Raw genomic sequence first — 14,836 nt, 5'->3', positions numbered from 1 at the left:
GCCCCCCCACCCCTCATATAAGGGGAATTTTACACTGTAGAGCACAATTGCTAGAAGGTAAATAGATGTAAGCGTTGTTGGGCCTGGAATGAGCAGATAAATGGGCTGAAAAGCCCATTATAAAGGACAACTACTTTTTTTTTTGTGTGCTGAACAAAGGACAAATACAACCAACAGGTCGTTAGGAGTCTGGATACCGCCGCATTTCTCGTCTCTCTATTTTCCCCAAATTTTTGCTTGGATCAAAGATGTATATGGCATAGATGAAAATTAATAGCTACAATTTAATTGATTAAAATAAGATTTTAATTATAATTTAGATAATTAATACTTCATAACAAATATATATTATCTTGTCAATAAATATATGATAAAAAACTTTTCTCTTTTCTAATTTTTTTTTCCTACATCTATTTATCTTATGTTCTTTTTAATTGAGTTAATCTTAATTTGCAATTTGAACTTTCTCTTTAAAATTAGTTATCACATATAATTAATAGTAAAAATACTCGCAAGGAAAAAATTTAGAAAAGAGAAATGATTAATAATATATTTATGGACAAAAAACAGAAGATAATACTAGTTGGAAAAGAAAAAAAATTGCTAATGCAACCACAATACCAGATTCAGATTGGTAAATATTGTTGATAATATTTTTTTCTTCGTTACTAGTTGCCAATGCAACCACAATAAGCAGATTGTTGGGGCAAACAATCTGCTACTTTACCACCAATTTGAAGTCATAAATTTGATAATAATATATTAAAGGAAGCAGTTAATTATAGTTGAATTGTATGGGTTTCTAATTTTTATTATTGGACAGTGCATGGCCTGGCAACACAAGCTGCACTAATCACGGAGTTGAATCTTAGATTTGTCTTACAAGTTTATTAATCACATTTCAGGAATACAGTCTTGTGTTACTAACATAATATCAATATAATATTATATAAGGATTTGAGTTACATATATGATATATTGCGTGAAAATTCTATTTGCACATCAGTGCATTTTAATATTATACTATAGCAGGTTCTTAACTTGACAATAAACCAAAATGACGCTGTAATGAACAGTTTCAAAGTTTAGGACTAATAGATAGAATGGCACGGGGGGCAAAAAGTGCAGTGGCCGTTGAGCAGTGTAACAGCAGTGGTGCTACTAGTGGCCAATAACTATAGATAAGAAGAAAATGCAGCAGTATAGCAGCTTCAGATAAAGTTATAACTAGAATTGCCTAAAGTCATGTAGGAACACAACTCATCCTCATTGTGTTTCAAGAACCGAAAGTGTGTGTAGGAGACCGAGTGATGAATTCAGAATTTAAACGTTGTAAGTCTGCACTATACTATATATATTTTTTCATACATATATGTAGAAATTGATCTAAAAAATATGGAGTTTAATTTGATTACGATCCTCATAGACATTGTGGGGACAACATTGGGAGAAAGAGATGCCTTTTGCACCCTTATATCATTGGCATTGACTCCCTTGTCCAAATCCTCTTGGAAAGTTCCCTTTTTTTAATGTCTTTTTTCTTTATGGGGATTCTAACACCTTTCTCTAATCACGGCCTGCCCCTCTTCTCAGCCCCACAAAAAAAGCCTTAACTTTTTCTCTCAAATGTTGATGTCAAGTTTATTAACAATGCCAGAGGGCTTGTGAGATATTCACATCATGATTCATAAACAGCAACTGATAAAGAAAATGAAGTGAAAACAAGAATATCTCATTCGATTTTAGTTTTGAATCTAAATGAGTACAATATGGGCACATCAAAAGAACTGTAACTGTTCCTCTATTTTCAAAAATCGATTGTACTCTACTCTGTAATTATAAATGACTTTTGTCACATATATTGCTTTACGGACAGCCTTCTGCATGGAAACTTAAAAAGTGCTACTGCTATGATAAGCACTAACCACAACACCAATATACTCGGTTTAATCCTACAAGTTGCGTCTGTGGAGGGTAAGATTTGCTCAAATCTTACTCTACCTTTGAGGTAAAGAGGTTGTTTCCAATAGACCACCCTAGAATTAGAAGAATAATTATCGAAACATAATAATATGATAACAAAATAACAATAACAAAGCAGATGAAAAAAAATACCGTTATCAAAAAGGTAAGATAGACATAAGCAATAAAGCAATAGGTAGTAATAAAACGAAGTAAAAATTACTGACATACTAAATAGTAGTAATACTACTCTGATCCCTCTTAAAGGTGCTATACCACTTGATTACATACTAATCTTCTATCTTAATTTTCGATCTCCAAACCTTTTTTTTACCTAGTTACCTCTATCCTAACACCCATTATAGCCAACCTCTCACCACTCCTCATGATTTGTGTAACCGCACATCTCCTCTTCACATCATATATGCACTGATATGGAAAAAATACCTACACAATCAGGTGTCTTAAATAAGTTAGAAGAATTTCTTTTTGACAGTAGTATCCGTTTATATATACACTTTTATCCTGTGAATAACTTGAAATAGTGTTTCACAGTACATTTTTTTCACTCATACAGGAGCATGACAAAGCTCACTTAGTAGTAGACTAGCAGTTGGGAAACTAATTTTCTAACTTCTTAATTTTAAAACTAATGGACATGTATATATTTATAAGTATACAGATAATTGGTTAACATTGATGGCGACAAGAAAATTAAGCGGAAGTTCTTCTAATTTGTCTGATTCTAACATTTAGATTGAATTTGGTGAAAAAAATAGTTGTCAACTTTTCCACACTGTTAATTTCAGCAACTGTCTATTTACTTGTGTGACTGTAACAGTGAAACACTCTAGATTTTTGTTTAGTTTAATCTTTGTTTGACCATTTCAACTAGAATTATGCTGATGAGAGTTTCTTGAGAAGTACATATTTTTGAAAAATCAAGGAGATACAGGGGAATCTAACTTAATTTAGTGCCTGGGAAACCAAATTAAAAATATGTTGGTAGCATAATAATACTAGGCATGTTGGTTTTTGTAATACACAATTTACAGAATATCAATAAACAACTCAATTATTCATGGAATCACAAGGGATGTCTGTCAGATTCATTTGAAAATAGTTGCTTCACTTGCTCCACTAAATCATAAGTATTTTTATATTTTAATTTAATGTATAGAAGAACACTTTTTAACTATCTTCTGCCTACCCTGCACATTGGGAGATGCCCAATCCGAATCAGTTCATATAAAAATGGACAATAAGATAAAATAGAAGTTTCAGTTTTCTTTCCTTCTCTCTTTATTTTCATTTTTAGAGTAATTCATAATAATAACTAGGACCACAGGTTTTCATTTTCTGGTGATGCTCTAAATTAAAGACAATGTATGTTAATGTTGGACTTAATTAGGGTCTGGTTGGTACAAAATAAAAACTGAGTGATTTCTTTTATGATGTCCAACAGTGATGAATCCAAGATTTTTAGAACAATCATTAAAAAAAAAAAAAAAAAACTGTATTCAAAGGAAATTGAACACTAGTTTCTTTAGGTAAATATCTAAATCTTCAACCAGTGTACTTAGTAGGGGTCGTTTGGTTTGAATACTAGTAATGTTGGGATTAATTATGCTAGGATAAGTTATACTGAGATAAGTTATGCTGAGATTAGTTTTTATTGCTTGTTTGATTTGTCATATTCAAACTAATATTCATTGTATAATTTTTGAGAATAAATTGTTTGTTTACAAAAATACCCTCACCTTATTTAGTTTTTTTTTATATTTTCTTTGCAAGCTTTAGTTATTCATTCTTAAAAATAAAATTTCCATCTTATTTAGCTTAAATTTTTTTATGTGTGCATCCCATGATTGTGCCGTATGTTTTAAAAATTAAACTTTCATCTTATTTAACTTAAAAATTAAACTTTCATCTTATTTAGTTTTAAAATAAAATGTTCATCTTATTTATCTTAAAAATAAGAGTTTCATCTTATTTAGCTTAAAAATAAAACTTTCATCTTATTTAGTTTTAAAATAAAACATTCATCTTATTTAGCTTAAAAATAAAACTTTCATTTTAAGTTTATTACAATAAAAGAAAATTTATTATTAAAGTTATCTACATTTTAATTATAGATAAAATATAATTTTTAAGTGAGTAATAAATAAACTATTTAATGAAAAATATGTAATTTAGTAGTGGAGTGAACATTTTAAGAGAAATCAAAATATAAATAAACATAATAATTACGCAAATAAATTCAACTTGTAATATATTCATAAATAAAAATTGTATTTATAAAATGTAAATTTTTAATAGAAAAATAAATTTATCATAAAAAGAACGAATAATTAAGGTTGTGAATGTTATTATAAATAATGTTAAAAATTATGTTAATATGTATGAATGTAAAAATGGTGTATAAAAGAGAGTTTAAGGAAGGTATTTTTGTTAATTTACACACCTTATCCCAGGATAACTTATCCTGGAATTACTATACCACCACCAGTGAGGGATAACTTATCCCAGGACTAATTGTTAATCTTGGGATAAGTTATCCCTACCTTTCAACCAAACAATGAATTAAAGGCCACTAAAAAGTTATCCCAGGATTATTTTCTCTTATCCATCACACCATAAGGGGTCGTTTGGTTTGAATACAAGTTATGATGGGATTAGTTATGCTAGGATTAATAATGCTGAGATTGTTTTTTATTGACTGTTTGGTTTGTTGTATTAAAATTAATATGCATGACATACTTTTTAAGAATAAGTTGTTTGTTTACAAAAATACCCTTCATCTTATTTAGGCTTTTTATATGTATTTTTATGGAGCTTTATTTATTCACTTTTTAAAATAAATTACGTGAATATGTTTAAATTTGTATTTCATATGAATTGAAATAGGCCCGTGGGAAGCCTCTCCTCTTCACTACCATAAGTAAAATATTAATTAAAAACAAATCAATCATAATTTGAAGTAAAAACTGTATCAAATAACCAAAAATATTGGATCAAAACTCCAAAAATGCTTCAAGAAAACAGCAATAAAGTGACCAAAATACACCAAACCAACTGCAAAAACTGTACAAAATTTGCATAAAAATAACCACAAAAATTGAACCAAATATGAATTCAGACAGCAGCGAAAAATCCACCAAATCAGTAGCAAAAACCTCATTAAAACGTCTATTAAGACTTGAAAAAAAAATAACAGCAAAAACTCCAAAAATTTGACCAAAATTGCACTAAATCACCTGCCAAAACTAGAGCAAGCAGCTATAAATTTGTGTTAAGATTATTTCTTATTGAGTGTTTGGTTTGTTGTATTAAAACCAATATATATTGCATAAATTTTAAGAACAAGTTGTTTGTTTACAAAAATTACCCTTCGTTTTATTTAGTTTTTAATATTTTCTTTGCAAATTTTAATTATTTATTTTATTTAGCTTAAATATTTTTGTTTATGCATTCTCATGGTAAATACCATATGTATTTAAAAATAAAACTTTTTTTTATTTAGCTTAAAAATAGAATTTCCCTCTTTAAGTTTTATTAAAGTGAAAGAAGATTTATGGGAAATCAAAATATAAATAAACATAAGAATTAGTCAAATAAATTCATAAATAAAAATTATATTTATATAGTGTAATTTTTTAATAGAAAAATATAAATAATTATCCTAAAAATAAGAAGTAATGAATATTAGTATACATGATATTAAAAATAATGTAAATATACATAAATGTGAAAAATGATGTATACAAAGGGTTTAAAGGGATATAGTTGTCATTTTTCTATTCTATCCCGGGATTACTATACCACCAAATGGGAGGGATAACTTATCCCGGTACTAATTCCTAATCTTGGGATAAGTTATCCCAAGCTTTCCAACCAAACAAGGAAATAAAGGGTACTTAAAATTTATCCCGGGATTAACACTCCCTATCCATCACATCAAACGACTTAGTACTATAGGTGTCAATAAATAATATTACACCAATTTTAAAAAAATCTATACATAAAATACTTAGTTTTACGAAGAGATCACAAGTTCATGTGCTCCAATTTTTTCTCTTAAATTTACCTTTGTTATAAGTAAGCAACAAATATAATCTCAAAAATATTTTTATATAATCTAAGTAAAAACTATGTGGAGGTGAAAGTTGTGGGGAATGACAGAGAGAAGTGAGATGTCATTTATAAAACTTGTTTTTCTACCTTTCATTTCCCAAGAGAGGTTATTTTGTCCTTTTTTTATGAACTTTATTTTTCTAATATTACATAAGAATAAGAAAAAAGGCAAATACGAGAGGAGATTACAAGGTGAGAAGTGAAATCTCACAAATAAGATAAAAATTCAGAAAATCACCAATGTAGTCCTAAAATCATCCCCAAAGTATGACTTAAACATAAAGTATATACTTGTGTTATATAAGTGAACAAAAAACATCATTTCATTATCCAAAAAGGTGCAAGATTCATCCTTTGTCTGTTTTTTTAAGAAACTCACATCACCAACAAAAAAATGTGTCAAGTCGAATGAATATATGTACACATAGTTAAGCTAGTCAAATCAGGTGATTTTTCTAATTTTTTGAAATTGAGGATTTATATCATACTCATACAAAATACATTCAAATTCTAAATATTCTTTGTAAAAAGTATGGCCAAATACAACCCAACTTCAAAAATTTCAAATAAAGTAATTATTTTTTTATTTTCATAACAAAACACCAATGTAATTTCACTAAATTTTCAACATTTATGTACATTGTATAAAATGTGAATTGTATTGTATATAACATACATACGTAATAAATATTTTATTAAAGAAAATCATTAAATAGTTGGACGTAATATTTTTAAAAATATTTTTTTTACATAATTTTTCTAACTATCGGAACCTACTGTATAAATATTTCAAAACTTACGCATTGCTACAAGTAAATTTACTTGATGATACAATAAACATATAAACTAACAACACACAAAATTTAAATTATGAGAATGAAAGAGTTATTTCCTATCCATATCCTTATTCTTTTTAGGTAACTTTGATCTTCTCGTCGTGGCTAAGACATGACCAAATTAAAAAAACATTTCTCTTATTGGTTTAATAAATTTCTTAACAAAAAAATAGAATGAAAGATGATTCTTGTTATTTTTTGGATAGTATAAGGATGTATTTTGCTCACTTAGATAATATAAGGATGTACATTATATTTGAGTTATGATTAAGAAATGATTTTAGCCAAAAACTCTACCAAAATTCCACACTAACTTTTTGTCCTTTTTAGAGAAAGTATTTTTTAAAATTTTGACCTATTAAACATGAAAAGAAATTTTTGACCTATTAAAACATGAAAAGAATTGAATTTGTTTTTGGTCATCTCAGTCAAAGCTTTAATCTACACAGGCAAATATAACTCTACTTCACTTTCTATTTCAAGCTGAATTAATATTTCTGAAGATAACTAAAAATTATATTTCTGCAATAAGTTAAAAATCAGTATATAGCATGCAATTTTATTTATGGGAAAGTGTTCCTTTCTTGCTATCACAAGTAGCTATTAAGAAAGAAACTTTTCTAATGAGTAGTTGTACATCACGACAAAAACCAAAGGCCTGACTGATGACTACATACATTAATTTGCAAATACTCCTTATTTTGTTTTGTCTCTATCTTGGAAAAGCTCAAGTGTCCCATGAGCATATTTTAATTTAATTTTGATGATTCTATTGACAAACAATTAGTTCTTTGTTACTCAAGGACAATATAGGTATCTCTTAATAGTCTTTTAACAAAAAGAAGATTTAGACAAAAGGAACCCCACAAAACTTCATTTCCTTTTAAGTATCCAATGTCCCCTTTAACCCTTCACCTTTCATCTCTTTTGAGGTATGCCACTGCTTTCTTTTAGCCTTATGTGAAAAAAAAAAAAAACTTAAATAAACATGGTACCTTCCTATTTATACTGCCCCTCCTTTGTTATATTTTCTTCATTCACTTATATTTATCTATAATGAATTTTGCACATCCTTAAAAGAAAAATAAAGTATCTATTTTATCATATATAATACTCATATTTATTAGATATAATTTAAATGTATTTGGAGAAGGAATAGTTAATATTAAGGATAAAATATTAATAATACTATCTTTTTTTTAATATTATAAACAAATAAAAATGAATGAAGAAAATATTTAATTGATCACATTAAAAAAAACCTCCACATGTAAAGGCAAGAAAAGTTAATGCATTTGGTACTTTCTAGAATAAAGCACTGTTTGAAAATGAAAAAAAAGATACGTATATGATTTCCACAAGAGCATTAAAAAGGCAAAAGTAAATTTCAAATACAATTTCTTCTTTATAAAAGCTTAATTTCCAAAAAGAAATATTTTTTGAGTGTGTCTGTCCTCGTGAAATTGGATGTCTTTAAGTAACTGAAATAATTTTAATTAGTTAAGCTAGTGGGATACCATTCCTAATATACAAGGATTTGGTCGTTCTAGGGTATGAATCATATACTAATAATAAAATTATTAATAATAATGACAATATAATAGGTACATGCATATACATGTGTGCATATAGTTTTATATATGAGTGGTTGAATTCACACGAAATACCTAATTAAGTGTGCCATGGATCCTATAATTTTCTAGTGTACAACTTTTTTGTTGACCTCAAAACAAACCTATGAAAGGCTCAATTTTCCATCAAAAAGGCTTGTGTAGAAAATACGTTATGACCTAGCTATCACCTATGGATATGTAAACTAGCTAGTCATCCCACCACAACAATACTTCGTACAAATAAAAAACTATCCTAAACTATATTTATATCAAATCTATATACAAGTACTAGTAATTGACATGCATTTGATAATGCATAATTATCATTTAATCATGATTAAGTAAGATATGTTCTTCACTTTACCAATTCAATCAATTATAGTAAATTTGAATTGATTTGTTTAAAAATTCGATGTTCGACTATATATTTATAAACTAGCTACCCTCTCCCCTAAGCGCTCAAACAAATAAAAATTTATTCGTGTTGGTGTTGTCCAAATCAACATATGATTGACAATTGACATACATTTCACTATGCATAACTACCATTTAATTATGATTATTAACATATATCTTTTACTACAATTAGTTCACTTAATTGTAGTAACATTGAACTGATTTGTGTAGTATGTATATCTATGTATTTATAAATTAACTCCCACCCTCCCCCTCTAATATAAGAGTAAATCTGAGAAAGTCTTACATAAATATTTTATTGTAAGGAATATTCAATAATTGGTACATGAAATTTAAAAGAATTTTATTAAAAAGTAATCTATAATCCTCAGGTCTATTGATATGTGCAAAATATGACTTATTTAAACCGAATATTTAAAATGAACAAATAAGTATTTGTTTTGATAACAACTTCAATTATAATCTCAACTCAATTTATTGATTTGAGCAAAATACGACAACCCCCACCCCTAACCAAAACAGAGACACAAATATTGATGTTAAGCAAAATAGGACAACCAAAACAGACACACAAATAGAGAAATAGAGTGATTGAAGTTGAGGCTTAGAGGTATACATATATAGATATATATACAAGGACCAAGGTGTGGGACAAAGGGGCCGGTCAACAACTCCCACTAGCTCACCAACAAGTGAAACGAATGTGGAAAAATGGGTTGTCAATACTGCTAAAATTAATAATCCATCGACTTTGTTTCTAATCTTCTTTTTGTTTTAGCTTAAACCTTTTATTCTGTTTGAGCCACCATTTTTATTATTCCTCCGAAATCTCTGACCTTTATCAACTCTTTATGGTCAAGTATAATATACCTACTTTTGGATACCTTTGACATTTTTGAGCTTTAGTAGGGAATACTCTTTTTTTTTTTCAGTGGAAAAAGCTCTCTTCACCTTCCCCTCTATTGCACAAAGCTATATTGGGAATGTGGTAATAACAGATTTTTGGAGCAAAAGTGAGCATCTGCTACTTATACTTTCAGCTCCTGGTCAAAAGGAGGGCTGCCTTTTCTTGTCCATTTGAGAGTGTGGCCTGACTTTCTGCAAGGACAAGTTGGGGTTTTTATTTCAAGCTGAGGTTTTTGAGGTCCTTAGGGGTCAGTGGGTCTGTTTCCATCTTCCAAATATTTGATCTTTGATAGTTACCTGTTTGAAGTATGCACTGGTAAGTATACTATGATCCATTTTTGCTGTTCCCACTTACTCATTTGTCAGGAAAAATTGGTTCTTGATGGCTAATGGCAAGCTTTTCATTCACATTGAGTGAGCTGCAGATATGGATTTTGAAGGGTTTAACACCAGTAAATTTCCTGGAAATAGAGTGACATCTTCTAAACACACTCGTTCCAAGAGGTAGACTTTGGATTTATTCATGTCTTGAATTCTCTCTCTTTCTTCCTTGGGGTCTCGTTAACTGAAAAAAATGATTATTGGGTATGTTCCCCTTGGTAGATTATAGTGGTTTTGTACAAATAAAACCCCTCTAAATCACATCTGTGCAACTATGTGCTTGCTTAACAAACTGGTGTTTCTTGTAACAATGTGCTTTGCGTTACTGCAAAATTGGAAAGCTCTGTAGCAAGAGTGGGAAAGGGGAAAATGGCTTTTTTCTGTATGACATGGAGTACTGAATCTAACATTCATGCCGTTTACTTCTGTTCTTATATCCTACTACTTCTTTAGTTCCTTTGCACAAAGCAATTTGTTTATTTTAGAAGTCTTTGGTGTAATCCAGATTTTATCCCGTGGTTAAATCTTTCCTACATGTGATTTGTTGAGTGCTGTCTACTGTTTCATTCAATCTTTGTCTTTTTGTGTGATTTCTGTAATGGCAGCTTCCCAGTTAAACCAGAACAAGAGGAGAATATCGTGGATCATTCTGTAGAGACCTCTAATCGATTGAAGTTGGTAAGGAAACTTCCGTCTTGCGTTTTGATGTTAAAAGTTGCCCCCAAGCTATACTGTGAGTGAAATTTCACAATGTCAAATGTTGGAAAAGGAAATAAAAGTAGAACAGAATGTGTGATCTTGTACCTAGCTTCCTATATTCCTTCTCTGTAGTCTTGTTTTCTGATATCTCTATGATCCAATTTGCTAGTTCTATCTCCTGAAAAAATAAAGAAGAACATAGGCCTCAAAGTACCGAGCTTTTGCAACTATCTGACGATAATTTTTTATTTACACTAGGATACGAGTCACGGGAATGACTGTAATGTGAGCGAGAAGAAACAATCATCATCGGCTGAAATACAAAGTTCTCTGAGGCAGGAGGTAGTCTAACATAGATGATATCTGCTCATGTTGGTGAATTGGAAAGATTCTTAATGTCTATAATGGGTAAAACCATATCTCTTTGCAGATAATGCAGCTGGAGAGAAGATTACATGATCAAGTTGCAGTTCGATGTGCTCTTGAGAAAGCATTAGGTTATAAATCTTCTTCTCAAGATGTCAATGAAGTGACCGCAATGCCTAAGGTACCTCCTTCTCCTCTGTGTAGTTTTAATATGAACTATTCTACATTACAATCTTTAGCATCCTCTACCGAAGTTTCTCACTTTAGTTGATCTCAAAAAAAAAACAAGAACTATAATATGTTATATATACGAGGTACTTTTGAAGAGGTTGATTTTAGATATGTGATGATGTACATATGTTAGCTTTATATACGCTCTCTGAGTGTGTAAACTTGGGAACTTCACACGTTAAACTCTTTGTGAAGTTGATTTAGTAGTGTAAGGCTCAAATAGTCTATTGTCGTTCCTAGTTTCTGCTAGGCTCATGGTTGTTGTCAGGTTATTTTCTTATATCTTAATTGATTCGTAAACCTTATCTCTGTCAAATGTTGATTATACTCTTCCCAACTGATTCCAGCCAGCTACAGAACTGATAAGAGATATTGCAGTACTAGAATTGGAAGTTGGGCATTTGGAACAGTATCTTCTCTCACTATACAGAAAAGCATTTGATCAACAAATCTCATCCTTGTCTCCTCCCACAAAAGACGATAAATTAAAATCTCCTATAAGTACCCCAAGAAGGCGTCTAGATTTCTCCAATTCTGATGTGATATTGAAAAGGGAAAAATCTGCTTCTCGAGTTGATAGTCGATCAGAATTATATCCACGGAAAGAAACCAATAGTATGGTGGAAGACAAAATTAACGAATCTGGAGTTCAACGAAGCCATTCGTCGTTATCTCAGCGTTCAGCTCTGTCGAGCAGAGCTTCCCCACCGGAAGAGACACTGGGCAAAACATTGCGTGCCTGTCATTCTCAACCGTTATCTATGATGGAGGTAATTTGCATCAGGGAGATGAATTTTCGTTGCACTTTCTGCTATTTGAAGGACGGATTATTTTTATTATTGTTGCATCTAGATATAAAATGACTCAGAAGTGTTTTTCTAAAAAACAATTAACAGCTTAAAAATTTGAGTCTCTTTTACGACTTCTTTGCAGTATGCGCAAAATGCTTCTTCAAATGTAATCAGTTTGGCGGAGCATCTAGGCACCCGTATCTCTGATCATGTTCCTGATACACCAAACAAGCTGTCTGAGGATATGATAAAGTGCATGTGCACCATATATAGCAAGCTTGCTGATCCTCCACTGACAAATCCCGGTCTTTCATCGCCAACCTCATCCTTGTCTTCCATAAGTGCATTTTCCCCAAAAGACATATGGAGTCCAGGATTTAGGAATGATTCATCTTTTGATGTTCGGCTGGACAATCCTTTTCATGTAGAAGGGTTGAAGGAGTTCAGTGGACCTTACAGCACAATGATTGAAGTACAGTGTGTATATAGAGATACTCAGAAATTGGGCGATATTGAACCGATGTTACAGCACTTCAGGTAAGAACATATGAGATTCAGGCACCTCATGGCATGAGCTTAACCTTTATTAACGTATGATGCTCATTGAGGTGTCATATTGCAGGTCACTTATTTCTCGCCTAGAACAAATAGATCCACGAAAGTTGACTCACGAAGAGAAGATAGCATTCTGGCTTAACGTACATAATGCATTGGTGATGCATGTAAGGTTCCTCATTAATTTAGAGCATCGATGTTATAGTTTTATAATCTATGCAGTCAATATCTACTTTTAGCTGATGGTGGAGTATTACTATTTCCGTGTAGGCATTTCTAGCTTACGGTATCCCCCAAAACAATGTCAAGAGAATATTTCTACTCTTGAAGGTTAGTAAATAAACCTTTTTATTTGGCTAAGAGTTGCGTGGTGGAGATGTTGTCTTACCTTATTGCTTAATTCAGGCTGCCTATAATGTTGGAGGCCATGTAGTAAGTGCAGATATGATACAGAACTCTATCCTGGGATGTCGAATGTCCAGACCAGGACAGGTATACTTCCTGAGCTATTTTCTTCTTGGATGTCCATTTTAGGTTAATGTACACGTGCAATGGTCATGGCTTAAGCTACACAATCAATGAATCAATCAACTAACTACACCTCAAACATACTTTCTCCTCGAAGTATATCCCAAGAGCTTTAGTATCTTTATTTACTTCTGTAGTCAAAATGTCTGTACTCCAGCCTAGTGCTTTTTGTTCTTGGCATATTTCTAGTTCTACTGGTTTTGGAGGATTTAATACTTGAGATGCTGATAAAGTTCATTCTGGATGCAGTGGCTTCGCTTGTTACTTTCTTCTAAAGGAAAATTCAAGACGGGGGATGAAAGACAAACATATGCTATTGAACATCCAGAACCCCTTCTGCATTTTGCACTCAGCTCAGGCAACCACTCAGATCCCACGGTAATGGCCATAATATTCTCCTCACTATCTTCTCCATGAGCATGTCATTATCACAAAGCTAGAAATATACATCAAGTTGCTCTTGCTATGCAAATGCGTCAGGCATTTTAAAAAGAAGATAAATTAGTAGTGATGTGGAGGCCAATATCTTTCTAACGGGAGTGAAATGTTTTTGTCAGGTTCGAGTCTATACACCGAAAAGAGTACATGAGGAGCTGGAAGTCGCAAAAGAAGATTATATCAGGGCTACCTTTGGTGTGAAGAAGGATCAGAAAATAGTGTTGCCAAAAGTTGTGGAGTCCTTTGCTAAGGATTCTGGCCTATGTCCTGCTGGTGTGTTGGAGATGGTCCAGCAATCTTTACCGGAATCTCTTAGAAAGAGCATTAAGAAAATTCCACAGGGAAAGGGCCGCAAGAACATTGAATGGGTTCCTCATAATTTTGCTTTCCGGTATCTAATAATGAAGGACCTGGTGAAAGGATGATGCATGGTATGTTAAGATTAATCGAAGAATGTGGTTGTTTCTCAATTCTTTTTCCATCCTATCCCTTGTGTATAAATGAATGGTAGTTTTCGGTTAGAATGGAGGATGATCAAAGTTGCTGTAATTTTGTGCCCTGCCCTCATTCTTTGGCTATTTTTATTAGAACAACAAAAAGCCTAGTTGTGTGCAAATTCTGTGTTTCAGTCACGTACATAGATCTAATTCATATTCATTGCTCAACTTCTATAAGTATTTGTGCACTTCCCCCTTCGTTGCGTTGGACAATCCAATCTTAAAGCCCAATATCAATTTAAATCAGAGCTGGGTCTTCTCACAACTTACTTTTGAAGCCCAATTGACGGTGAATCCTTCATATTCGCGCTCATTTTTGCAATATACGATATCTAAATAAATTGTATTTGTGGATATACAATATATAATCTTAATCAAAATTGTGCAAATATCTAATCCTAACTGAAATCGCGCAAATACAATAGCTTATTTATGTGTATGTCTATGTTTTTAAAAAGTCGAAGCTGAATGTATTATTTGTA

The 14,836-nt window shown here is 31.3% G+C and overlaps 1 protein-coding gene across 1 annotated transcript; it reads left to right on the top strand.

Annotated features, from left to right (window-relative positions):
- Positions 1-9,620: 9,620 nt before the first annotated feature.
- Positions 9,621-14,514, top strand: LOC102606344 (uncharacterized). Its single transcript, XM_006338200.2, has 12 exons — positions 9,621-10,184; positions 10,294-10,372; positions 10,855-10,927; positions 11,207-11,290; positions 11,379-11,495; positions 11,893-12,315; positions 12,479-12,873; positions 12,959-13,058; positions 13,162-13,221; positions 13,297-13,383; positions 13,669-13,797; positions 13,977-14,514. The coding sequence occupies exons 2-12, from the start codon at positions 10,296-10,298 to the stop codon at positions 14,280-14,282; spliced, it is 1,851 nt and encodes a 616-aa protein (XP_006338262.1). The 5' UTR covers positions 9,621-10,184; positions 10,294-10,295; the 3' UTR covers positions 14,283-14,514.
- Positions 14,515-14,836: the final 322 nt, after the last annotated feature.

This window comes from Solanum tuberosum, unplaced genomic scaffold, assembly GCF_000226075.1.
Source record: "Solanum tuberosum cultivar DM 1-3 516 R44 unplaced genomic scaffold, SolTub_3.0 scf00004, whole genome shotgun sequence".
Lineage (NCBI taxonomy): Eukaryota > Viridiplantae > Streptophyta > Magnoliopsida > Solanales > Solanaceae > Solanum > Solanum tuberosum.
Note: the sequence above shows the minus strand (reverse complement) of the source record. Positions and strands in the feature narration are given on the sequence as shown.

Bases quoted from the DNA above. Each gene is read 5' to 3' on its own strand.
- LOC102606344 (XM_006338200.2), top strand. From the start codon at position 10,296: ATGGATTTTGAAGGGTTTAACACCAGTAAATTTCCTGGAAATAGAGTG. The intron at 12,316-12,478 runs GTAATTTGCATC...ACTTCTTTGCAG, and splicing joins AACCGTTATCTATGATGGAG to TATGCGCAAAATGCTTCTTC. The intron at 13,384-13,668 runs GTATACTTCCTG...TTCTGGATGCAG, and splicing joins GAATGTCCAGACCAGGACAG to TGGCTTCGCTTGTTACTTTC.